At 37.7% G+C, this 26,173-nt stretch overlaps 1 protein-coding gene across 2 annotated transcripts; it reads left to right on the forward strand.

The window, feature by feature from the left end:
• Positions 1-19,310: 19,310 nt before the first annotated feature.
• Positions 19,311-25,535, forward strand: LOC147548525 (zinc finger CCCH domain-containing protein 19-like). 2 transcript variants are annotated; one of them, XM_086670018.1, is made up of 4 exons: positions 19,311-19,347; positions 21,660-22,025; positions 23,212-23,322; positions 23,459-25,535. In XM_086670018.1, exons 2-4 carry the CDS (start codon positions 21,909-21,911, stop codon positions 25,304-25,306), a joined length of 2,076 nt encoding a protein of 691 aa, XP_086526144.1. In that variant the 5' UTR covers positions 19,311-19,347; positions 21,660-21,908; the 3' UTR covers positions 25,307-25,535. The 2 variants fall into 2 exon arrangements, with proteins under 2 accessions (XP_086526144.1, XP_086526145.1); XM_086670019.1 differs by lacking the exon at positions 19,311-19,347 and adding an exon at positions 19,749-19,788 and having other exon boundaries at positions 21,700-22,025.
• The last annotated feature ends 638 nt before the right edge of the window (positions 25,536-26,173 follow it).

The raw sequence follows: 26,173 nt of genomic DNA on the forward strand, positions 1-26,173 counted from the left end.
GTAAAGAAGATGATGAGAAATCCCCCTTTTTCGATGTGATTCGAGGCTAGGTTCGTCGAGAAAAATAAGTCTCTAAGTGTAGTCGATCTCCCCGTAGCGAATTTCCGGATTTCCCTTTAATATGGCACTTTTGGGTGTCCCCGAGTAAAAATCAGATTTCCCCATAGCACCCATCATCATCTTCTCCATCTCAAGAACATCTACCATTAAAGCTTCACCAAGCTTTCTCTCTCTAAAGATTTTTCACCCAAAATCAAATCAAATTACATGGAAAGATAGATCAAGACATGGGGAGTAAAAGCCCTATGGTTTTAGACCAAGAAAGTTGCCGGAACACCATGAAAAATCCGGTCAAAGAAACACAAATTCCGGCCAACCATGAAATCCGGCCAAATAAACTTAGATCCGGGCCAAAGCACCATGTCCCTAGCCGTCCCGTGCACTACCCGAGCTGCTCCATTGACTTTGTCGGCCAAGCTTTGGCCGGCCTTAGTGATGGCCGGCCAAAGCTTGGCCGACCCCTCCTTCTTCTCTCTTTTTCCCTCTCTAGCTCAACTACTAAACCAAACCCTAAGAACCCTAAAAAGTTGATGATTTGGTGAAGAAACCCTAGCCACCTTCTCTCTCCTCCTCCCAACTTGTGTATTTCCTTAATGGAAAAGATGATGAATAGTTTACACTACTAAAACCCTAGGTTTCTCTTGACTTAGTCAATTCATTTAGACTTTGTTGACTTGGGCCCAAGTGAGTGCTCCTAGAATCTCTACACCTTCCTTCATCTTTGAGTATTCTTGACTTTGGGCTTGGGTTTGGGCTTTGCTTCTCACATAGGAATCAAGGGGGGTGCCTTCATAAAATATTTGTTTTAAGACCGAACCTCGACTTCTTTCTTTCACAACTTCCCCGTCCGAACTCGGAATTGACTTCCGTTTTCACCGTTGGACTCGTCTTTGACTCCTCTTCTCATATGATTTGCTTGAAGTCCTTTTCTCTCATTTTGGGCACATGAAATGATAGCGATAATTCGCTCCCTTTATTCCGAATTCCATGTTTAGCTCCAAATATGGTACCTAAACAAGAAAAACACATAAAATATTATTCGTAACACTCGAAAATGACTAGTTAGTCTAAGTTAGGCGCCTCAAATGTGACATTTTCGTGTCACATCAAACATCCCCAAACTTAAACTTTGCTAGTCCTCGAGCAAACAAAACAAAGTAAAATAAAAGCCAAACTCACTTTCGGAGGAATCCCGGTTGCATTTAGCATATGCAACAAGCCGTTAAACCCCTAGGTTACCCTAGTGGACGAGTGTGGTCTCGTGAGGGTTTCCATAGATGATACCCACAAACATCATGGTTTCAAATACACAAGGGTCCAAAATCCAAATCGTAGATAAGCATGATTGATATGGTAAAGGGTTTAAGCATGTCAACACATAATGAATCAAATAAATAAGCTCTTGTAAAAGCTAAAGGCCCCTTCACTAATGATCTTACCCTAAAATGCAAGTGTTATACCATAATGAGTACATCTATGTTCCGAAGTCACAAAACCTTGATTCCCAAGTTAGTACATTTCGCCTCGACTTCGGCCTCACGGACATACACTCCAAAAATGAAATCACTCAAGAATGGTTCGCTCGTATGTGTGAGTGTGATCACTTAACTAGGACTCAACACATAAAAAGGGGTGAGGACAACATTTTGGAACGAATGATCTTCGAAAAGGAATTAGCCACTATATAGAGTGGGGAAGCTCACTCGCCCTTCTCACCCATTCTACCCTCTAAAAATGTCTTCTAAAGGTTAGCGGATACAATAGATGATGTGATGGTGGTGGATTCCCGAGAATTTCGACCTCTTCATTATGGTAGAACCTCTTAAGCATCTCAACATTTGTTTCTTGCTTCGAATATTTATTCATGAACAAAAACACCAACACATATATACAATCACATCACTCACACAAAAGAGCTAACACATGCTCAAACATACACAAAAATCACTTTATTTCACTCTTTTTTCTTTCTTCTTTTTTTCTTTTTTTCATATCACTTTTTTTTCATTTTTTTTTTTCATTCTTTTTTTTTTCTCTTTTTTTTCTTTTTCTTTTCATAACACAAACAAACAACCAAAACAAAATACAACACACACAACTCTATTCTTGCAATCAACTTTCATTTCATACTTGCTTTTGACATTCTTCATTCTTTTACCTCATGTCTTCATTCTCGGGATATAAGATGATGGATGGTGATGGAGTATCCGCTTTCCTCTAGTTGGCATTCTCATAGGGTTTCATGGACTACAAGGGCAAGGTTAATTCGCTATCCTAATGTCACTCCTAGTGGCTAAGGAAATTGAGCACACGAGATCAAATGAGCTCTTTTATAAGTTACGAGGTTGAGTAGCTCTTCATTCTACTCGGAGTTAGCGCAGAAGAGTACACTCGAATGGCAATTTAGGCTTTGAGCTCTCACATGGGTTAAGTCTCCACTAATGACTACTTTAGGTCTCTTAGAAATGTTTCTTCTTCACTAAGATGTCACTCACATGGCACAACACAAATACTAAAAGACTCGACTTTCATGCAAAGGCCATTAGCAATCACAAAACTCATTAACTCGACACATATGCATCAAAATTCTTAAAAATATCACTAGAATCACATGCAAATCTACTCAAAATGTTCAAAATTTTCAAATTTTGGCTAATTTGAACCCTTTTGTCTTTGAAACCCATGGTCATGCATTGGTTATGGTCATATCCCGCATCCCCAAACTTAAAACTAACATTGTCCTCAATGTTCTAAGCATACACTCACCAAAAGATAAAGAGACACATCAATCTAAAGAGAAGAGTGGAGAGATATTACCATAACCGAAGGAGATAAAAGATGATACTACCAAGGCTCATGTATAAAGAGGTTCCAAGTTGATGCCAAGCTCGCGCCATCCCCAAACTTGGAACAAACCACGCCTTAGAAGTAAAACATATAAGAATTGCTCCTAAAATATCAACAAATATCATAAGAATGAATCACATAAAAGACATGACCACATACAAATCTACCACTAACGCGGGTATACACGATTGCATTGAGCTATGCAATTAGCCTTTAATTCTCTTGATTTCACACAAGAACACGAGTTATGTCTCGTGGAGGGTTTCCAGAGATGATACCCACAAACATCAAAACCTATTAATCGGTCTAACGATCATAAAGCAAAAGACGAAAAATTTTGGGGGTCAACCCAAAGAAAGCTATATACAGGTGCTAATCGTCTCAAAAAAAGATAAAGAATACGAAGTGCACATGAGACGATAAAAGAAAACAAGCCATCCCCAAACTTAGTGGGTGCACAGTCCACTAAGTAGGTATAAATAGAAGGAACGACAACAAAGAAATCATCAAAAGGATCGACATACATGTGAAGAGTCAAAATATCAGTCGAAGGCAAAAAATCATCTGGAAGCTTAGTGGACAGAATATCCACTATGTCCATAGACGTCTTTGGAAAGACGTCTGAAATGTCCCAAAAGGGATCAACAACCGAGTTTGAGATCATGTGGAAAGTCGAACTAGACTCTAAGGGTAAGGCAGTATGCTCGGGGACCAAGTCAAGGTCTATGGTTTCCTTAGGCAAATAGTCTGACAAACTATCCAACATGTCACTAACTACTACGTCATCAATATCCTCAAAGGCATCTGGAGCTTCATAATCAATTATAACATCATGCCTTCCTAGCATTGCATCTAAGACTGACTCCTTACAAGTGTCAAAAATTGGAAAGTTCAATATAGTGTCATCCCCAAACTTGTTCATAGAGCCATCATCCTGAATTTCAAAGTCTAATATAGTTCTATCATGATGAGACGACACATGGTGAGGAAACGAGACAACAAGGTTATCAGTTTGTTCAAGTTCTTGGATCTTCTCAGTTGATTCGTCGACATTTAACTTAGTACTAGGGTTAGACTTATTACCCTCGCCATCGGACCTAGTACCCTCTTGAGTTTGGGGTGGTAAAACCCCTTCCTCGTCGGCTAATAACTGTGACATCATCATCTCTAATGGATGATTTAGAGATTCTAATTGATGATCTAGAGACTCAAACCTTTGATGTAACTCTTGTTCAAATCGATATTGTGTCTCTTTAAGTTGTAACATCATTTCAGTCAGACGTCTCACAGACTCTAATTGAGATTTATCTTCAAGAGTCTCTTCATGATAAGGCTCACAAGTGTAATTAAATGAAGACTCTTGATAATAACTCCCACCGTACATACTAGGATCATACCTGCCTCTAAAATCATTGGTCTCAGAATAGTGTGGACTATAAGGTCTCTCATACATATTTAGTGTCGGACCATATCTATCACTAATTCGACCATCTCTACACATCCGTCGGTATTCTCCTAGGGTCATACGAGATCGGTCAGGCTCAAATGGTCTATTCCCCTCACTAATCGGAGCATCCCTACACATCCTTTGGTATTCACCTAAGGTCATATCAGGTCGGTTAGTGCGGGGAATCCTCGAAATAAGCTCATCATCATCATCAAATGGCCAACCGTTATAAGAACGGGCCATGATCTCACAATGCTCAAGGAACTAACAAACAAGCTATCAATGCAAATCAAAACTTATCCAACCAATCACACACAAGTAAGAAAGAAAGAGATAGAATACGATACTAGCGGATGCTCATCTCGTTTCGTTCTTCCTTCCGATTCCTTTCTGATTCTTTTGTTCCCCTTCGCTCCTATGTTCCTGTTTTGTTTTTGGCTTTTCTCTTAAAGTGGTACCTAAAAAAAAGAAAAGATAAGAAACTACAAAAATAAAGAAAGAAAAACGTCTAAGTTAACAAATAACACTAAACTAATGAACAAAACAAGCAACCGATATCCTAACTACTAAACCTATCCCCGGCAGCGGCGCCAAAAACTTGATGGGCCTAAAAATAGGTCTATTCCCGCAAGTATACGGGGTCAAGTTATAGTATTTATAATAAGATCGAGTATCGTCCCAAGGGATAAGTAGGTAACTTTAGATATTGACGGCGAGTTTAGCCTAATAATTAAAATGTCAATAGCTAACTTAGACTAACACACTCACACACCCCATTTCATAGATTTGATGATTGATATGTAAGAAATAAGAAAACGAATAAAACTAAATAAACTAACTAAGAGAGAGGTAAGAAGATATCTAAGGTTATAAAATCCACCGCATAATTTCACTTTATAAAACAAGCACTTAATTACTTAAATCTCTTTTGTATTTACTCGGGATCCAATATAATAAACTATTTGGATTCCGGATGATATTCTAGATAAAACAATTTTATAATCACTAATTCTAATTGTCTACCTTATAGAGATTCAGATTGCTAAACTATTATTCATCATCTAAAAAGCATACTCCATCTAACAACTTAACGAAAGTATGAAATATCTAATTATGAGGCATGAGTAATGGAAAGCAAATCCAATCCATATAGATAAACAATCAATAGACATTAAAGCACATCAAAGGATTTAATTAATCAAGAACAAGTATTATAAAGATCCAAAATGGGTTTCATTCACAACCTTAAATTGCTAAATTAACTATACATGAAATCTAGAATAACATTCATTGACATTGTAAAATAAATGAATACTAAGAAATTATGGAAAGAAATCACCAAGAATGCTCAAATTCCGTATCCCCATGTATCTCCAATTTGTCCAAGATTTGCTCCATTTATGCTCAAGAATGTTACTCCAAGAAATCCAAGTAATAGCTATTTTATTGCACCCAAACAAGAAAAAGAAAGAGAAGGGAAGAAATTAGATCTAGAAAGAAGTTGGAAAGAAGAGATGAAGAGGGTAAAGATGATGGAAGAATATGGAAGAAAGAAGGAGATGACTATTAATGGTAGAAAGAATAGTGGTAGAGAAGAAAGTAGTAGTATTAGTAGAGAAGATAGAAAAAGAATGGGAAAAATGGATTAGGTTGAAGAAAGAAATAGGTAAGAAGAGGTATTAGAGAAGAAGGAGTATGGAGAAATTAGAAGGTTAGAAGTAGAAAGAAAATGTAGAGAATAGATGAAGGTGGTAGAGAAAGTAGAAGAAAAGAATGGGGGATTAGGGTTAGAAGATAGAAAGAGAAGTGGCTTAGAAATTAGATAAGGAAGCCATTTGAGAGGGTTTGCAAGTCTAAGTTTTAATGGAGGAGAAAGAGATTTATTTATAGGTGGGTTAGGGTTTTTGTTGGGTTAAATGGGTAAAAAGATAAAAGGAAGGGTTATATTTGGAAATATGGGGGGTTTAAAATTGAAAAAAACCCTAAAAGCACACAAGTGTCGGCGGCTGGTAGGGTTTGGTTGGGTTTCGGATGCTATGGTGCTTCTCGGCTGAGCAATTAACGTGCGGCAGCAAACAGTAGCCGTCGGATCAAAGGACGCGCGGATCTTGGGCGGCCGGGAAGTTGACACGCGTCCGGGACTAACTTAATATGAAGCTTCGAGCAACACGGGATTACAACAAAAAGAACGGATCATCTGAAGCCGTCAGATCTGGAAAACGCGGAAGCGTGTGGACACGATTAGAACGTGGGCACGGGACTACCGAAGCTCGCTGCAACGTGGTGTATTGGAACGTCTTCCCAGCAGAGAGATCTCGTGCGTTGATCTGAAGGACGCGGAAGGTAGCGGCTGAGATTATAACGTGAGAAGGGGGCTACCGGATTAAATTGCAACGGACCACACCGTATCATGCTCTTTAGCGTCACTTCGCTGCTCAACGCTAATACGGGAAAAGGATATACCGGCCTCCGAAGCTCGCCACGTGTCTTCTTTTATACCGCGCGCCAGAACCATGCTCGAAGGTGTCCCACTTGGTCAACAACACATACAAAAATTAAATGAGGATATCAAGTTCTAAAAACGAAATGATCTCTTAGGAATGGAAACAACCACTAACGGAATGGGGAAGCTCACTCACCCTTCTCACCCACTCTACCCTCTAATAATGTCTCCTAAAGGTAAACGGATACAAGTGATGGAATGGAAGATGATGAAATCTCGAGAATGTCGACGCCTTCAATAATAAAAGAATACTCAAACAACCTTTAAACTTGACTTTTTGCCTTGAATACTTTATTTTCCACAACACTTAACACAAACACAAAATAACACATATAAACACTTTCTTTCTTTTTTCTTATTTTTTTTTCTCTTCTTTTCACTTTTCTCTTTTTCTTTTTTTTCTTTTTTTTCTTTTTTCACTTTTTCACTTTCTTTTCTTTTTTAAAACACATACTCAAACACCAAAACAAAAATACAACTAGTATTCTCAACAAATCACCTTTACTTTCACATTTTGCTTTCACATCCTTTCTTCTTTACTTTTCATGCCTTCATTCTCGAGAGTAGTATGATGAATGGATGGTGGAGTATCCGTTTCCCTAAAGTTGACACCATTATCGGGTTTCATGGACTACAAGAGTAAGGTTTATTCGCTATCCTGATGTCACTCCTAGTGGCTAAGGAAGTTGAGCTCATGAGGTCGTCTAAGCTCTATTGAAAGTTGCGAAGTTGAGTAGCTCTTCATTCTACTCAGAGTTAACGCGGAAGAGTACACTTAAAGGCAATAAAAAGGCTCAGATATCTCACATGGGTTTAAGTCTCCACTAATGACTATTCTAGGTCACTCAGAAGTGTTCCTTCTTCCTTAAGATGATACTCATATGATAAAACACCAACACCAAAGGACTCAACATTCATGAAAAGACTAAGAGCATGCATATGATTTATCGAGAAAGACACACATGCATCAACATACTTAAGAAAATCACTAAAATCATACCAAATCTACCCAAAAAATTTCAAATTTGGTCGAATTTGTTGAACTCTCTTGTCTTTTGAAATCTAAGGTCATGATGTCATACGACCAAAAAGTTGTATCCCCATCCCCAAACTTAAAACTACATTGTCCTCAATTTTCTAAGCATATACTCACCAAAAGATAAGAGGTACAATAAGTTAAAGAGAAGAGTGGAAGGATATTACGATAGCCGGTGGAGATAAAAATTTATACTACCAAGACTTGTGTATTCGAGTTCCAAGTTGATGATAAGCCCATCGCCATCCCCAAACTTGGAACGAACCACGTCCCAAAGGTATATAAAGTGAGAAACACTCCTAAAACATCAATAAATAGAATAAGAATGAAGCATAAGCATGACAACATAAAAATGACCACTCACGCAGGATCACTCGATTGCATCGAACCATGCAATTAGTCATTGATTCTCTTGCTTTCACAAAAGCACGAGTTAGGTCTCGTGGAGGGTTTTCAGAGATGTTACCCACACACATCAAACCCATCTCAATAGACCAACCAATCATATAACGAAAGACGAAATATTTGGGGGTCTACCCATACGAAAGTTTTAACTAGTAAGAACCGTCTCACAACAATGTAATGGTATGGGTTTATACGTGAGACGACAAAAAATAAGAAGTAATCCCCAAACTTGGATGATGACAAGGCAACAAAGTTTGATAAAATAACAGAGGGGGCATGCATTTCACCAAAATGATCTACAAAGGTCTCAGGAATCAAACTAGTCATGTTGTTATGGTCCTCCTGAGCATTAATAGTATTGTCCCTTTGAACTACCGGTGCAAGCATATATATATCACAGGTAGGCAATAATAGTTGAGAGAATGAGGGTTTAGGTCTATCAACTGGTTTAGACTCAGATTTCGACTGAAAAACCTCGTTATGCCCACCACCATTCTCAAAAATCGTACGATCCTCGGGTATGTCTACCGTCATGGGAGTCTCTAAGTTAATCATTTCATCACTTTCGAGAATGGAGTTGGACTTAACATTAGCACTAGGTGTATTACCCTCACCTGTACCCTTAGGATTTGTTGGAGTTTGGGGTTGTGAAACCCCTTTCTCGATGTCTTTCAATTTTGCTTCAATCTCTTTAAGGGCGTGCAAGGTGTTTTGGCTAATCTGAGTTTCTACCTCATAAAATGATTTCGAAACATCTTCAAGAGTCCTCTCATGATGAGATGCATAAGTGATATCAACTAAGGGCTCTTGAAGATTCTCATAATCATTTGTAAAGGCATCACTCCTTGAACCTATGGGCTTCATATACGTGTCTACGACATTTGTGCATCCTAATGAGACATCTCGACAAAGATAAATAGTAGGGCATTCACCCGTTAGGTGTTCTCGACTTGCACAAATGCTACAAACACTATCAATCACTAAATCACCATCATGCATATCTGTAAATTCTTTCCGAGACACTTTGAAAATTTTATCATGTACTTCCCCATTTTCCTTGAAAAAGCATATGCCTCCTTTTGAGTAATGGTCTCCTTCGGCTATATCTTCGTCACTCTTAACGGGTGTGTCCCAATCTTGGGCCTTGTCCGCTAAGAGGTCGAGATACTCCCAAGCCTCATTAGGACTTTTACTCATAAACTCTCCGTTGCACATAACTTCCACGAAGTGTTTCATTTTGGAAGTCAAGCCATCGTAAAAGAATCCGATGACCCTCCATGTTTCGTAGTTATGATGTGGACATGCGAGAAGGAGGTCTTTAAATCTCTCCCAACACCTAAAGAAGGTCTCCTCTTTGTCTTGCTCAAAGTTCATAATTTCTCTTCTTAAGGTGGTGGTTCGATGAGCGGGAAAGAACTCTTTCAAAAACACCCTAGTCATCTCATCCCAACTTCTTATAGTCCTAGGCCTTAAAGAATGAAACCATATCTTCGACTTTTCTTTTAATGAAAACGGAAATAATTTGAGCTTAGCGATTCCCTCAAGTTCTCCATTGATTGGGAGTATCGAGCAAATCTCATCGAACTCTCTCAAATGAAAATATGGATCTTCATTCTCTAAACCTCGAAAAATAGGAAGTAATGGAATAATCTCAGGGTCTATGTCTAAATTACACACATTACTCAGAAATATGATGCATGAAGGTATGCTAGCCATCACTACAAAAAAACGTCACATTTGTAACGGCTATTTGTAACGGCTTCCCAGAAACCCGTTACAAATAAAGCTTTTGTCACGGCTTCATTGAAGCCGTTATAAATCTTAGCTTATTTTTAACGGCTCTATGCTAAAAAGCCGTTACAAAAAACCTAATTGAGTCGGCGTGAAATTTGCCGCTCACAATTGGGTTATTGTAACGCCTTCGTCAAAATAAGGCCGTTACAAAAACTGAATTAATGGCGCCACACATTTGCGCCTAAAACTTTTGTTATAACGGCTGCCCTGCCGATACAATTAACTCTTTTTGTAACGGCTCTTTTGTACTGCAACCGTTATAACAAAACCTTGTAACGACTTTTGCGTGGTGGGCCGTTATAATTGTTGGAAGCCCTAAATTAGAAAACAGACCCTCCATCATTATTTTTTCTCTCTAACTCTGCTACTCGTTCTCTCCGTCGTTCTCCTTCAGTCTGAGCTCATTCTCCTTCACTCTCTCAAACTCTGGCAAGATCTCTCTCATCTTTGCTTCTGTTCGACTTTATTTTTGAGTCTGATTCGTTCTCTATCTCTAGTCTATCAGACAAATTGACAACAGCGAAGGAGCCAAGCAAAGTAGACTCTCATTCGTTGTCTCCCTCTCTCTCTCGCTCTCTCTGATTTGTGGTAAGATCTTCTCTCATTCTTGTGTCAATCTGTAACCACTTTAGTTATTTTTTATTTCTTCAATTTCTAACCACTTTGATGGGAAGTGAGCAACAACAAAGGTTTTGAAATATGAATGAGGGTTTAGGTTGATGAAATTCATAGAGAAATCTTCAACTTCTAACCACTTTGATGTGTAAATCTGTAAAAGATTTTAGGGTTTATTTGATTCCAACAACAATAAAGATTCTGGTGAGGGTTTTACCTTGAATCTTCCTTGATGTTTGAAGTTTCAACTTAATTAGTGGTTGAAATTAGGTTTTCAATATTTCATTGATGGTTGCTTTTCTTTTCCATGGATTAGTTTTGTTTTTCTTATTTCATTTATTGGTTGAACTCTCAAGAATTTTGCTGCTGGAATATCAAATCTTATAGTTTCTTTTTCTCATGGAAAGTTCAGACACCATAGATGATGTGCTAGCTAAAGTTGAATACGTGGAGGGGATTCTACTGGATCAACAGAGACTAATGGTGTTATATGCATAACCCCTTTCGCATTTAGAAGTAACCGAGGCTGGGAGAAATGGGTTTGTCAGAGGTGTTGTACATTTATTCTCCAGATGTGGTGCCACAGAAGCGATCAGTAGCAATATTTTTTCAGCTTCAGGTGAGACATCCATCTTCTCGTTTTTTTGCCTTTTTTCCATCTCTCTGTTATAGAAGTTTATGTTTCCTGTTCTCCGTTTCATTTATTAAATCGGATAAGGGATCTTCTGGTACTATACTATGGTTTCATTTGAGATTGCTTCAATAAATTTGCTTACTCGTCCACATATAAAAGAAAAGGCAAAAGGTACCAGTCTACCAGACTAACGATGGCAATTTTATTTGTTCTTCTCCGTTAGCTGAAACCCTACACATCGATTAGATACCGTTATCTGGTATGCTCTCTGGCTGTATAGGTGTATGAAACATGATTACTTACTAGATGCAGTTTCTTGTAGTTATGATATTAGTATATAACTGAATTTATTCCCTTCCTAACAATATAAAATGTTGACTGGCAGCTTGCTTTCTTTCCCTGGTTCTGAACTATCTGGTTGAAATGCATCATTCAGATCAATGTGATTCCACTCTGTTTTACTGTTAGCCATTCCTCAAAGATACTCACAAATATCCAGACTCTTGTGCAATTGAACTTTCTGTCTCAGGGAGGGAAGAATAAAAGTGAGGTATGTCAGAGGTGTACAAATTTTCTCACTTTCAACTAGCTGCCTACCAATCATTTGCCAAGTTTTAGCGGTCCACATGTTACTGGAGATGCTTGTTCCCTTAGGGCCATTTGTGTGTATATATTTATGAGGTTTTCCGATTATGATGAGGTTGGATGAACAAGTATTGGTAGGAAACTTGGTGCGGAAGTCATTCATTGGTTCAAGAGCGCGACTAGGGAAGGTAATTAAGGGTTTATAAGATGACAACTGACACATACAGGTTTGGTCACCAGAATGCACTAGACCCTACCCCTATATTTACCCAAGGTTTGTTTTTCTTTTTGTCCTGAAGGGCGATAAGTTCCTCTTTTACACCTTATTCCTGTTTATTTACAACATAGTTAGATCTCCATATTCATATCGAAAAGGAAAAGTGATACTATCTAAATATTCTTTTTTGAGAAGAATCAATTGATCAAAGTGTGTGTGTGTATATATATATATATAATGAGTGAAAGCTACCTGTCATATCAGGACAGGTTGGGATTTTTCCTTCTCTGTTGAGTTCATTGATAACTGCCATCCATGCTATTTCTTTGCCCAGGTCCTCCATTGAAGATCCAAGCTAGCATCAAAGTATCCCATCAGGATCATTACGCAGTTACGCTGGTTTGACGTGATAGGCTTGAGACAGTTTGATGGACTTCAAAGGAATATATGCAAGCAATATTCTTGATAGGCTGCTTTGATGCTCGTTACTCATAATGTATTTATGCTCCATTTCCATCTTCAGGTATTGACCCACAAAATTTTTCATGTGATCTTATTCATGTTTTCTTCTGGACCTGCACTCTCTGACTTCAGAACTGTGTATTCTTAGTTTTATTACTTTGTTTCACGATTGGTGCAGAAATTTGTTTTGTTCATTAGGGATAGGTTAGTATAAAGGTTTTTCAATTCGATGGCGAGCTTTCCGCTATCATCTCTTTGCAGCATAAGGTTATGCTTTCTTCCGAACTAGTATAAAATTTAAAAAATTCTTGTCTCAAAATTTCGAAGTAAGGTTTGATTCATAAATTCGATTGTTGTTGAATGCTTCTTTATAGTGGTCATGGTTAGATTCTTGATAATGTTGAAACTTAGTGAAAAGAATTAGGGATTGGGTGAGATGAGGGCTTCGGTGAGATGCTAAATCCATCACAAAGTGTAGATATACCTGCGGGAATATCTCATTTCGCTACTCGAATTAACACGAAAACTGAAAACGACAAGTTTGTAATTCACGTAATTCTTTACGGAATTAGTTTCGGAATGAGAAACCCATATATATAGTTGATTTGGTTGAAGTGTGAAATCATGGGGAGGAGTTGAGTTATGTGATCAGAAGAGAGGCAGGAGATCGATTCTGGAAAGTATGTGAAGCTACCCTTCGAAAATCTCGATGACATTTTTGCACTATTTCCTCTGCAATTTCCAGAAAGGAAGGGGGCATTTACTTAATATTTGTTGTATGTTGTTTCAGTTCCATCCAGGCAAAAATGTGAGACTGGGCAAGGACCATACAATCTTCTCCTTAATTGATGGATTAGTAAAATTCGAAAAGTTCGGACCAGACAGGAAAAAGGTGGGATCAGAAATTTAGTAATTTAGCTCTTACATTTGTATTACTAAATGTTCTTCGATCGAAGCTTAATAATGGTTTCATGTGATTCAACAGGTTAGTGTTTATCCTCGCGTGGTACAACCTGAAAATCCGAATAGTTACCGAGCAAGGAAGAGAGAGTACTTCAGGTTGCAGCATGAAAAGCGAAAAGCTAGGAAAGAAGGATACGTTCCTCAACCCCAATTGGTCTTAGCTTCAGTAGAGGAAGAAGGCTCTGAAAACAATCCAATTTGCTGAACATTAAGGTGATATCTCTGGTTCCCTAGTTTTAGTTTTCACCTTTGAGATGCATTGAATTAGAATCGGTTTCGCTTAGTTCACTTTGTTCTTCTTTGTCTTTTGTTTGTTTTGAATGTATAAACATCGACGAATTCCTATTTAAATTATGATTCCATATCGTCAGAATGTATACATCTCTTTCGCATTTCAACTCTAAGAATCAGTTAATGTCTTTCTTATGCTTATTTTATCCGTTAATCTCTTTAGTGTAATGGGTATATCTAGGTTAGTTTAATGACTTCCTGGTATAAATACAGGTGATAGGTAAAAGCTGCAATATTTTGCTAGCGGGATTCCAGAGCTTTTGAATTTTTTTTTTCAAATCAGTCATTTATAACGGCCTTTTTGGACAAAGCCGTTACAAAAGGTGGCATTTATAACTGCTTCTTTCAAAAGAGCCGTTACAAGAGATAGCATATATAACGGTTTTATTAAAATTTGCCGTTACAAATTACCCTTCTCATTTGCCGCCACCAGAATTCCCACCAGTTTGGTGAGCCTTTTTATAACGGCTCTCCCACACCAAGCCGTGATAAAAAGAGTAACTGTAACGGCCTAAAGCCGTTACAACTGTATTTGCAACGGGACTTTTTATAACGGCCCATTTTTTTTATATAACGGTTCTTGGCCGTTATAAAAAGCTTTTTATAACGGCTTTCCGAGCTGTTGTAACGGCTTTAGCCGTTATAAAAGTGACGTATTTTTGTAGTGCATATTAGGTTCAAGGTAGTCCCTAAGACTTCTAAGCGGTTGATGAACCTCATACCCATCATTCCAACTATCATTCCCATTAACATCCATTGAAGCACAATTAAAAAAATGCAAGCAATCACAAGTGTTCAATTCGACTACAACTATCAATAATAGACAAGATGCAAATGCACTTAAGCTGCCCAAATAGGTAAAGGTTAGGGAACGATACTAGAGGTGGCGTTTGTTACCACAATTGGATCCTCTTCCCTTTTCTTGTCTCTACCTTTTTATCCCCAAACTTGTTTGCTTTCGTCCTTTAAAGCTCCTTGGATGAGTACCTCAAAGAAAACAAGAATTAAAAAGAAACTAAAAAAAACAAAGAAAATAAACGTCCAAGTAAGCAAATAACACTAAACTAATGAACAAAACACGTAAACGATATCTAAACTACTAAACCTATCCCCGGCAGCGGCGCCAAAAACTTGATGCACCCGAAAAGGTTGCACACCCAAGCGGAGGTATCAAGTAGTAATCCGGCAAAGCCGGGATCGATCCAAGGATAGGAAGGTAGTTTGGATACCGAAAGGGTCTCGTTCAAAAATTTAAGTATCACAAACTAACTTAGACTAAGGCGGAAAAGAACAAAGATAACTGGGGAGTTTTTATATGAATAAGTAATAAGAGATGAAAACAAGTAAAGCTAATGAGATGATTCAATGTAAATAAGCGAGAGAGATTCGAGAGAAGAGTTGGAGGAACAAGAGTCGGGAGACAACAAGTAAAGAGGTGTCGAAGTCCGAGAATCCGATATGGTGGACTTACAACTAGGTATAGTCCGATCGAATGGATTGATGTAAATCTAGTCTCGATTCCTAAGGTGGACGTTCATAAGCACTACGTATGTCCAGAGATAATACTTAGTCAAACAAACGTCATAAACGATTAAAATCGAATCATCGAAAATGTCGTCTAGTCGCCTAACTATGTGAAGTGCATGACAAGACACATGAAAATTGAATCTAGACTACGATCGATATCGATCACTTTGCCGAATCGATTAACTATGCGAAGTACTTGATAAGACGCATGAAAAACGATTGAAACAAGTAATCAAAATAAGAGAACATCAATTTATTATCAAAACATTAAATCATATTAAACATAATCACGAATTCATCACATTTCATCTCATATAATCGACACACTAAAGTTAGCTAAACATGGTGATTGAATAAGAAATGGAAAGAAAATGATTAGAGAATCCCCCTTTTTCGATGTGGTTCGAGGCTAAGATCGTCGGAAAATATGAGTAGTTAAGGTGCAGCCGATCTCTCCTTAGCAAATTTATAGGTTCCCCATAGCGACCGTCATCATCTTCTCCCTTTAGAACTCAACCTCCATTAAAGCTAACCCTAGCTTTCTCTCTCTAGAAATCTTAGCCCAAAACCAAAATCAAACACATAGGAAGCAAGCCAATGACATGGGGAACAAAAGCCCTAAGTTTTCCGACCAAGAAGATGGCCGGAAAACCTAGAATAATCCGGCCAAAGAAGCATGTGAAATCCGGGCAAAAGATGAAATCCGGCCAAAAGATGAAATCCGGCCAAAAGATGAAATCCGGCCAAGTAAGCTTATCCCGTGCTCTTGTGAACGGCCCGAGCCACAGCCGCACCATCCACAGCCGTCCCGTGCAAGATCGTTGCTGTCCCGTGCTCCCGTATCAAGTTGCTGTGCCGGAACAGCAGCTGTCTTCCCGAGCTGCTGTGAGGACAGTAGCTCGGGCTGCTGTCCGTTCTTGCTGCTGCTGTTCGGTGGCCGTCCCTTCTCCATGGCCATCCCGAGAAGCTCCCATGGTCGCATCCCGAGAAGCTCCCGTGCTCCATGGCTGTCCCGTGCTAAACTCGGGTTCTCTTGTGCGCCTCCTTCTTCCTCTCTTGCTCTCTCTATCAAACTATCACTTCAAGAACAAAAAACCCTAGAACCCTTTCTCCCTCTCTTGCTTGGTGAAGAAGATGATGAATAGTGTCCCAACTTGTGTTTACACAACCCTAGACTTAGTCAAACTTGACTAAGTCTTAGGCCATTTTGACTTGGACCAAAAAGGTGCCCATAGAATCTCTATTATTCTCTTCCTTTTTGGGCTCTTGGGTTGGGCTTCTTTCTAAAGCAAGGGAGTGCCTTCATCTTGTCTCTACATTTAGAACCAAGGGGGGTGCCTTCATAGAATCCTTGTTTCAAGACCGAACCTCGGCTTCTTTCATTCATAACTTATCCGTCCGAACTCCGAACCGACTTCCGTTTTCACCGTCGGACTCGTCATTGACTTCACTTGTTGTTTGACTTCTGATTTTAATCAAAATGACCAAAATACCCCTGGTGCTCTTTTCTTCCCTTTTTCCGCATAAGATGAATATGTGATAATTCGCTCTCTTTATTCTGAATTACACACCAAACCCCAAATAAACTACCTAGCAATGAAAACACATAAATAATTAGAAATAAAACTCGAAAAGAACTAACTCATCAAAGTTAAGTGACCTAAATGTGGCATTTTCACGCCACATCAAGTTTTCTAATGAAACATGGACGAAATATACTTACATGTTATGGGAGTGGTGGAAGCAAAGAAATGAAGTGGTGATCAACAATAAAAACCTAGATCTTCGAAGATGTTGGGCGTCGGTCAAACCAGAACTCAGGTACCTTTCTGACTCACTAATAGGCTCTTCTCATACTCATAATATGCAGGTTGACGACTGGATCTCACCTCTAGAAAGGATTATAAAGATTAATCTAGATGGAGTGTTTAGAAATACTCAGGCAAGTGCGGCGACGTGGCTAGGGACTCGAGGGGAATGATCCTCCACACAAAAACTCTGGTATTCGAACTAGTATCGCCTCTTCATAATGAACTAATCGCTTTCAGTCTAGGGTTTGAGCTTGGAGAAGAAATGAGACTCGAGCAGTACATTCTCGAAGGAGACTCTAGGGTTATTACCCAATTTCTATCAGATGATGGCCAGACAGCCCCGTGGCGCTTATCGATGGAATTTGATGATTTACGTGCTCGCGCAAGAAATGGCCACGTTATCATCCAATTCTGTAGACGTAATATGAATCAGGTCGCACACTCTCTAGTGGACACAGTGTTAACCCCTTGATTTGTCTCAAGCGGTCTTTACACCCCATTTGTTGTTAACTTTTTACATTTTGGTCCTTGTTGTAACGTCTGTTGTACTTTTTGGATCATGGTTGTAACATATTTGCCGTTTAATAGAATGGTTTTCGTTCAAAAAAAAAGTTATGTCCCTCCAAAATCATAACCATCCAAGTAAAAATCAAATCCAAAAAGTAACTTAAACTCTAGCATTGTGCCGTAACGACCATATAAATATGACCCCGACAGAGAATAAGCTCTATAACTATCACCACTAAAATCATTGCATCCGCTATATAAAAGGCCTTTGGTATAGGAAGAGCAATATTTAGTAAAGGCAGTGCGTTAGAAAGTTTAATTTATGCATTTACTCTTCCTTTACCAAATTAGTTTAAGGAGGACGTAATAAGGATCATTTAATAAATAATGCTAAAATATAAGGACTTCGATAAACATTAATAATAAATCTAATATTCTATTCACTTGTAATTTTCTTTCACATAAACAACCCAACTCTAATATTGTCACTACTATCAACATCACCATTAGTATTAAAATCTTGCAAAGTTTACCATCACTATAGTTTTAGTTTCAAGCTTTTAATTATGCCTCAAGGTCTCATGGATGAGGAACCACCATTAAAGAAGGAGGCAACCTACATTAAGAAAGAAGACTCCGTTGACTTAAACGAAGACATCGACTTAAATGAAAATATCGACTTAAACAAAGACATATGTAATGAATATAATATGTCTCATGTAAAGAAAAATTATTTTCTTGTCTTCCTCTATGGTTGAACAAACGTTTTAGGGTTTTAGGTCGTTTTTTTTAAAGAATTTTCGGTTGGGTCGACTGAAAAATCCAACAAATTTCAATCGGGATGGCTGAAAAAGACAACAAATTTCGGTCGGGTCCACCGAAAAAACAATAAATTTCGGTCGAGCTGGCTGAAATTGTTCTGTTTTTTCATCCGCTCTGGACGAAATTTGTTTCAATTTTCAGTTGTTCTGGATGAAAATTTTCACTATTTTCATTCATGAATTTTTATTTATAGCTAAATTTCTTTTATGAATCTTCAAAAGTTACTTTAAGCAGTGTTAATACCCTAAAAATCTGTGGAGAAATCAAGCAATAACAAGAATTACAAATCCCTCTATGGAGATGAGTGTTGTGTTATCATCTAGGGTTTAGGTTTCCATCTTTATCTCTTTCTCTCTTTGATCGAAACGAACAGATTTAGGGCTTTTTGTCTCTTTCGGTTGAACAGATTAAGGGTGTGTAACTCTCTTCGCTCTCTTTGATCGACAAATAGATTTTTGGTCGAACATGACTTTTCTCTCTTCTCTATCTTTTGGTCGAAATAGTTTGAGGGGAGGGACTAACGTTTAAAGTTGGTATATTTTAGAAAATAGTGTTTATCTCTCCATATTCTAAAAAGAATGCTCTCCCTATCTAATACACTGCCTTTGCTAATGTCATTCCTATACCAAAGGCCTATAAAAACTAATAAGGTTATCCCATAGCATGAAAGTCCATTCCTACTTGTAATACTTTTTAACAATATAAGATTTATTTCTGATCCCATTAGAGTAAAAAATTAGCCAGTTTAAAAAAAAAACTAGCTAAACATTTCAACAAAAAAAAAAGCTAAACAGTAACTCTTGACTTTCAACAAAAAAAGGGTTATTTCTCAAATGGCCCCCAATTTTGTGACCAGCTTCCTGCCTGACCCCCTACTTTAGCAAATATTTTCGTATGGACCTTTTTTCGTTATCTTTAACTGTCCGTTACTCTTTCTCTTCCATCTCATTTTCTCTTTCTGCCAAGTCACCTATCACGCCACATCATCATCTTCTCCGGCAATGGTCGCCGGCCGACCAAATTTCCGGCTGGCGACCCCTGCCGGAGAAGATGATGATGTGGCGTGATAGGTGACTTGGCATAGAGAGAAAATGAGATGGAAGAGAGAGAGTAACGGACAGTTAAAGATAACGGAAAAAGGGGGCCATACGAAAATATTTGCTAAAGTAGGGGCCAGGCAGGAAGTTGGTCACAAAGTTAGGAGCCATTTGGGAAATAACCCAAAAAAAAAATAGTAACTCTTGACAATAGGGAAAAAAAAGGCGAATGGTAAGGGGAGCTGGAAATTGTTGTTGGGGAGCTGTAGTACAAAACCAGTTTTTTGTACTACAGCTCCCCATACCAATTTAGTATAAGGAGCTATTTTTTCGGATTTGAAATTAAATAATGAAATAGAGAGGGATTAAAAAAAATATTTACAATTAAAAAATTGTAATAGTAATATTTTTTCTTTCCTGTTTTTTCTTAAACCCTAAATATTTCAACAACAATACCTCTTTTTTCGTCTACACAATCAAGTTACAAAACAACCATTACCAATATCGCAAGATACTTATGATGTTGCTTCTTTAATGGAGGGAAAATATATTTTTCAATCGAACCAACAACCACCAACCCAATCAAACAGTGTTAGTATAGATGAAGATCTCTCTCAAGATGTAAGGAATTCGCAAGACAAATATTTACGGTCAAATTTTATTTCTCTTTTTTCCTTCAACTTTAAAAATTTGCCCAAAAAGAGGCAAACTAATTCTGTTCGTTCAACAATTTCCCTAGGGAATTTTTTGTAAAATTTCCCCCCAGGTCCGGGGAAAAAAATCAAATAGTTTCTCTATTTGTGAAATTTTTCTATTTAGAAAAAAGTAAAATAGTTTCTCGATTTTGGTTGATGTCTTCTTCATTGGGAAAAATACTTGGGTAGAAGTCGCCGTAAATTTGTAGTTGATGAAGGAAAAAGATTGCAAGAGGGATATTTAGGAGATTCGAATTCAGAAGAGAGAACGAGTGAAAGAGGAAGAAAGCATTTTTCTTTTTGTTATTTATGAGATATTTGACTATATTACACTTGAGTCCTTCAAATTATGAGTTTCACATTTAAAATCCGTAACATTAAAGGTCTTTAAAATAAGGATTTTTGAGTCAACAGTCCAAAATCTGGGGGGTAAATCTAAAAAAAATCCACTCTAGACCAAAAATTAGTTGCAGGTCCAAATGTCAGTTTTTTTTTTATTCCCCTCTTGCCCTTGGACGGGACATGCTGACGTTTTCCTGAAAAAAAAAATGTCTGGTAAATAAAATAATTTACCAGTACACGAAAAATTCAAAGTTTCAAAATTTTTTGAAAATTTGAAATTTTCAAACGAAATTTCAAATTCCCGCCCAGCAAACCATCTCTTCTCGGTAAATAAAATAATTTCCTGTACACAAAAAATTCCAATTTTCAAATTTTTTTGAAATTTTCAAACGAAATCTTTTCTTCGAAATTTTAAAATTTTCGAAATTTTCAAACGAAATTTCAAATTCCCGGGCAAATTTTGAAAATTTTAAATTTCCGCCCAGCAAAAGTGTCTAGTACAGAAAAAAATTTTCAGTAAATAAAATAATTTCCCGGTCACAAATTTTTTTTTTCGAAGTTTTGAAATTTTCAAACGAAATTTCAAATTCCCGCCCAAATTTTCAAATTTTTTTACGAAATTTCAAATTCCCGCCCAGCAAAAATGTCTAGTACAGAAAAAAATTTCCAGTAAATAAAATTATTTACCAAAAAAAATTGCGTTTCCCGGGAATTTTTCGGTGGCTGTTCCGTAATTTTCTGAACAGTACACATTCTGATGGACGGGTTGTCAGATTATTTTTCAGAAAAAAAATCGTTTCCCGAGAATTTTCGATGGCAATTTTGTAATTTTCGATGACATGAACGGTAAATACTTTATTTTCTAAGGGCCCTTTACGTAATTTTGACCCCCCAAACTGACACATTGGACCTCCTTTACATTTTTAGACAACTTTGGGTGGGATTTTCATTTTGACCCCCTTTTTGGACCAATGACCCAACCCCTCTTAAAATAATAATCCAAAAGTCTTATCTCCCCTTACTAATCTTTATAGCTCCCCAACCATAATAGCTCCCCAGCAACAATTTCTAGCTCCCTTTACCAATCGCCAAAAAAAAGGAAACATCTAAAACCCAACAAGAATCGTACTTTCTCTCACCATCTCCGATTCCCTTTCTCTCTCTCTCTGTTAAATAGTAACTCTTGTTCAATCTGACTTTACTCAACTATCTCATACTTCAGATCTCATCTCTCTCTCTCTCCGTCTTTTGCCCTAATCTTCTCTCTACTTCAGTTCTATCTGTAGAGATTTCTTTTGCAGATCAGCCATGAAAACGGGGATTGAAGTTGCGAGCAACCCCAAAATAACAACAATGGAGGACGAGAAATCAAAGCGTAACACAGATTGCGTTTATTTCCTTGCTTCTCCTTTAACTTGCAAAAAGGTAATCTTTTTGGATTTCTCTACTCTTCTCAATTAGGGTTTCCATAAATTATATCTTGTTTCCTATTCTTTAAATCATTCTGGGTTTCTTAGGTCTTGATAATTTTCTCTGTAATTCATCCGAGTATATCAAGTTTTGATGTTTTGATTTAAGAATTCAGACCTTTTTAGGGCTGATTCTCTTCTTGCATGCATGATGAAATCAATGACCTACTTTAATTTCTTAAAGTTCTTGGAAGCAAAAAAATTAAATCTTTTTCTCTATCAAATTGATGATCTGCTTCAACTTTTTTTGATCTTTTTTAAGCTACTTCCTCGCCGGGATAAATAGGTTGCCATCTACCTACACCATGATCATTCATTTATTTGGAGGAGTAAAATGCTAGTTGGTTCAAGATTTTTGCCCTAGCATGGACAAGTAGCAGTAGTGTAGCACCTTTGTTTGTAGTAAGGGAATTTTTATTTAGTTGAAAGAATTGATAATTCCTTAGAACTTTTAACCTTATATAGCTTGCTACAAGAAGCCTCTTCTCTTGTTTTAACGGTCCATTTATTCCGGAACCGATAATTCTTATTGACACGTTGTTTCTAATTTATGGTTTCACCAATAACTCTTTAGAATTGTAACAATTGGAGATTGTTACAGCGCTCCGGTTAATTAAAATAAGTAAATTTAGAGAAGGATGTATCCGCAAGTAACTTTTTTTAATCGTAAATCGTAATGTTTCTCTACATTTGGCAACTCAAATTATCGTTCTTGACATTCTTCATGAAAACTACAATTACCGTAGTCTATAAATGGATGGCTCTTAAACTATTTGTAAAAGCCTTTTCGAAATAAGCCTCTTTCCGATCTTCTATTTGTTCGTGGTATACTCCTGCTGTATAGTTTCTGTGTAAGTCCATCAAGTGCCATATTGCATCTAAAGTTGAAGAAGAATACTAATTGTCTAGATTCAACAGTAGCGTTTGATGTCTTCTCTTAGAAAGTAAGCCTAAAGAAAAGTAAAATTTGTTTCTTAAGAAATCTTAATCTTCAGAGTTATTACTATTATTTAATCACTTTGATATCTTTACTTCAAGTAGGTAGAGAAGTTAATATATATTTTACCATTAATACAATTATTAGCGTTAGTATCTTTACGGGAAACCTCTCTTATTTAATTATGTTTTATGCCTTCTCATAGGGACGTGACTGTGAGTATCGCCACAGTGAAGAGGCTAGAATGAATCCCCGGGATTGTTGGTATTGGATGAACGGCAATTGCTTGAACCCGAAGTGTTCGTTTCGACACCCTGTGAGTTTCTTCTGTCCTCAAATACACACACACAGACACGCACTCATACACACACACACACATGTGTATATATATATATATATATATCATTATATTAAGAGATTGCCTAATGCTGAACCGAACTTTGTATTTTCAGCCACTTGATGGTCTGCTGGGAACTTCAGTAGGAACTTTGGCAAAACCGTCTCTGCCTCCTTCCTTAGCTGCCTCATCAATGCAATTGCCGCGTGATCCTGTTTCTAACTTGGGTAAACAAGCGAACCTCCACAAACAAGCCACTCCTTGTTATTACTTCCAGAAGGGACTTTGTTTGAAGGGTGATCGATGTCCCTTCATGCATGAACCATCTCAGGAACCTGCAGCAATAACACCTATATCTATTAATACCGAACCTCAGATTCCCAAAAAGCCCATGATAGGACTTAAAAGGTGTAGAAGCCAGCAGCAAAGTATACAACAAGATAACATTGTAAAGCGAGTAGAAGTACCATCTGCACCAAAACCAGCACCAAGACCTCAAATCGTCCCTTCCAGAAATGGATTAGTAGGTAAGACAACTATGCCACAGGCAACCAATTTCAAATATGAGATGCCAAGATACAGACCACCTAATGTTCATCTCAGAGTTCAGAATGTGAAGGAATCTGATGAGTTCGTGGCATATTCCTCTCCTGGTATTGATGTTCTTGTTAATGATGAGCTCCGACAACACGATGGCTACCGTAATGAGGATGGATTTGAAACCGTGACAGGTCATGAAGGAAGAAATGTAAATAACACCACAAATGATTTTGGTTTCAAGCAATCCTCTCATTGCTATCCAGGTAAGTTTGATGAAACTTACAATGATTCTCGTAATTGCGAGTCATATGGACGAGTGCAGGGTAAGTACTTTAGTGAACAGCGAAAACCTTCATTCAAGAGAACTTCTGAGAGGCCAATTTTGCTGGAAAGGAGCGGATACTCGAAAGATGAAATCTCCAGTCAAGTGGACACATCGGATCTTCAGAATCGGCTAAAACATAGGAAGGTTAATGAATCAAGATCTGCTGTTACTCCTGATCGTCGTGGTGAATTCTACAGGAGCGATGACCGTGACCGTAGTATTGGGGATCAAAGGTTCTATGATCATTCTCGTAGAGACTTTCATAGTACTGATCTTCGTGAGGGTTCTACAATAAGCAATCGCCTACATGGTAGAGTAAAGCTCCCCGGGAGATCTTCGTCTGATAGTAACATTAATGAGTATCATCATGAGAGGGAGTTGGAGAGTGGCCTTCATGACAGAATAAAACGAAGAACGAACGAAGATTTCTCTGCAGAGAGAAGAAATTGCAGTATCCTATCAGTGAGGAGAGAAGAGGTAGATAACAACACTTCAAATTTTGCTGGTCCTAAAAGGCTAGCGGAGCTAAAAGGGACAAAGGTTTCTAACGAGAATCATCAGAAAAAAACAGAGACCAGAAAGCTTGTAACTTACGGAGGATCTGACGATATCCTATCTTTCGAATGTCCAAAACCTCTAAATGTGATTCTTAAAAGAAAAAGAGAAACAGGAAGCTCTGGAGATGACGCCATTTCTGGCAATGAAGAGGAAACCAATCGGAGAAGAAAGAGTGAACTTTTAAGCAGCTCAAGAGCAAGAGGAGCTGCAGAACAACGTAATGAGGTGCAATTTGAGTCCAAATCGGAGGAAGAAGAAAAGGAAGGTGTGGTCTTTAGGGAAGGTGATGAGGTGGAGCATGATAACCATTCTTCTGTACTGAGAAAGAGTGATCTCCAGGACAAAGATGCAACAGTGACTAACGATTTGGAAGAAGAAGAGTTTGAAACCTCTGACCAGAGAAATTGGGAACCCGAGTACGAGGGCGATGTGGATTTCAATGCAGTGGAAGATGATTTTAATGTAGAAGGGGAAGAGGGTTTCTCTGAGGATGACGATGGAGATGATTTTGCCAAGAGGATAGGTGAAATGTACTCTTGAGGAGAGATAAAGAGATTATGAAGGGATAGAGAAATGAAATCAGATTCACTGCTGGGGTTTCAAACATAAATGACATTGGGAAAGTTGCTTATATTTAAATAGTATAAGATAGTTGATAAATGTAGTTATGTAATGGGGTTTCCTTGTAACAATGGGGAGACTCATCTTATTTTTGTGTAAAGAAACAAGATTTGGTTTCAATGGTTCCTGTGGGTCATAGTTTGCTGGTAACTCTTTATGTGTATTTGTGTTCAATTAGGTTACAAACTTGAGTTACAAAGAAAGATAAACACAAAAGGAGACTTCAATAATTTATGCAGCAGACTAATCGAGTAGAGTCCGCAATATTTTAGGGCAATGTGAATATCTTGTGCGCATATTTTACGGCAACGTGTTTTCATTTCCTAGTGAAAATAGCATGTCGCAAATTATAGATTGCACGCTAATAAGGCCTATATAACAAACAAAATAGACTTATATTTACATGAAAACTACCATTTAAGATCAGATATTTGTGAGAATTTGTTTTTGCAAATTATCCATTGCATAACTTCACAAATCATTGCCATTTTGCTAGTTTCTTTCGAGAAATACCTTAGAAACAAATGCGTTCGTCAAAACAATTCCGTATTTGTATGGTCAATCTTTCAGATGGATTGGCAACCTCAAACTGTTTAGAGAGAATAAGTAAGATCTTAATTTGATAGATGCATCCCTCTTCGTAAATCGCAATGATTTGGAAACTAATTAAAAATTATAGTATTTTGTAAGTAATATGGCAGAATGGTAGCTATGAAGTGCATGATGTTCGAATTATGTGGTAGTAGAACAGTAGGTTCTCAATAAAGCAATTGGGAATTTGTGTCT

The sequence above is a fragment of the Eschscholzia californica genome, unplaced genomic scaffold, assembly GCF_041429995.1.
Source record: "Eschscholzia californica isolate CP2 unplaced genomic scaffold, dmEscCali1.0.p SCAF_3, whole genome shotgun sequence".
NCBI lineage: Eukaryota > Viridiplantae > Streptophyta > Magnoliopsida > Ranunculales > Papaveraceae > Eschscholzia > Eschscholzia californica.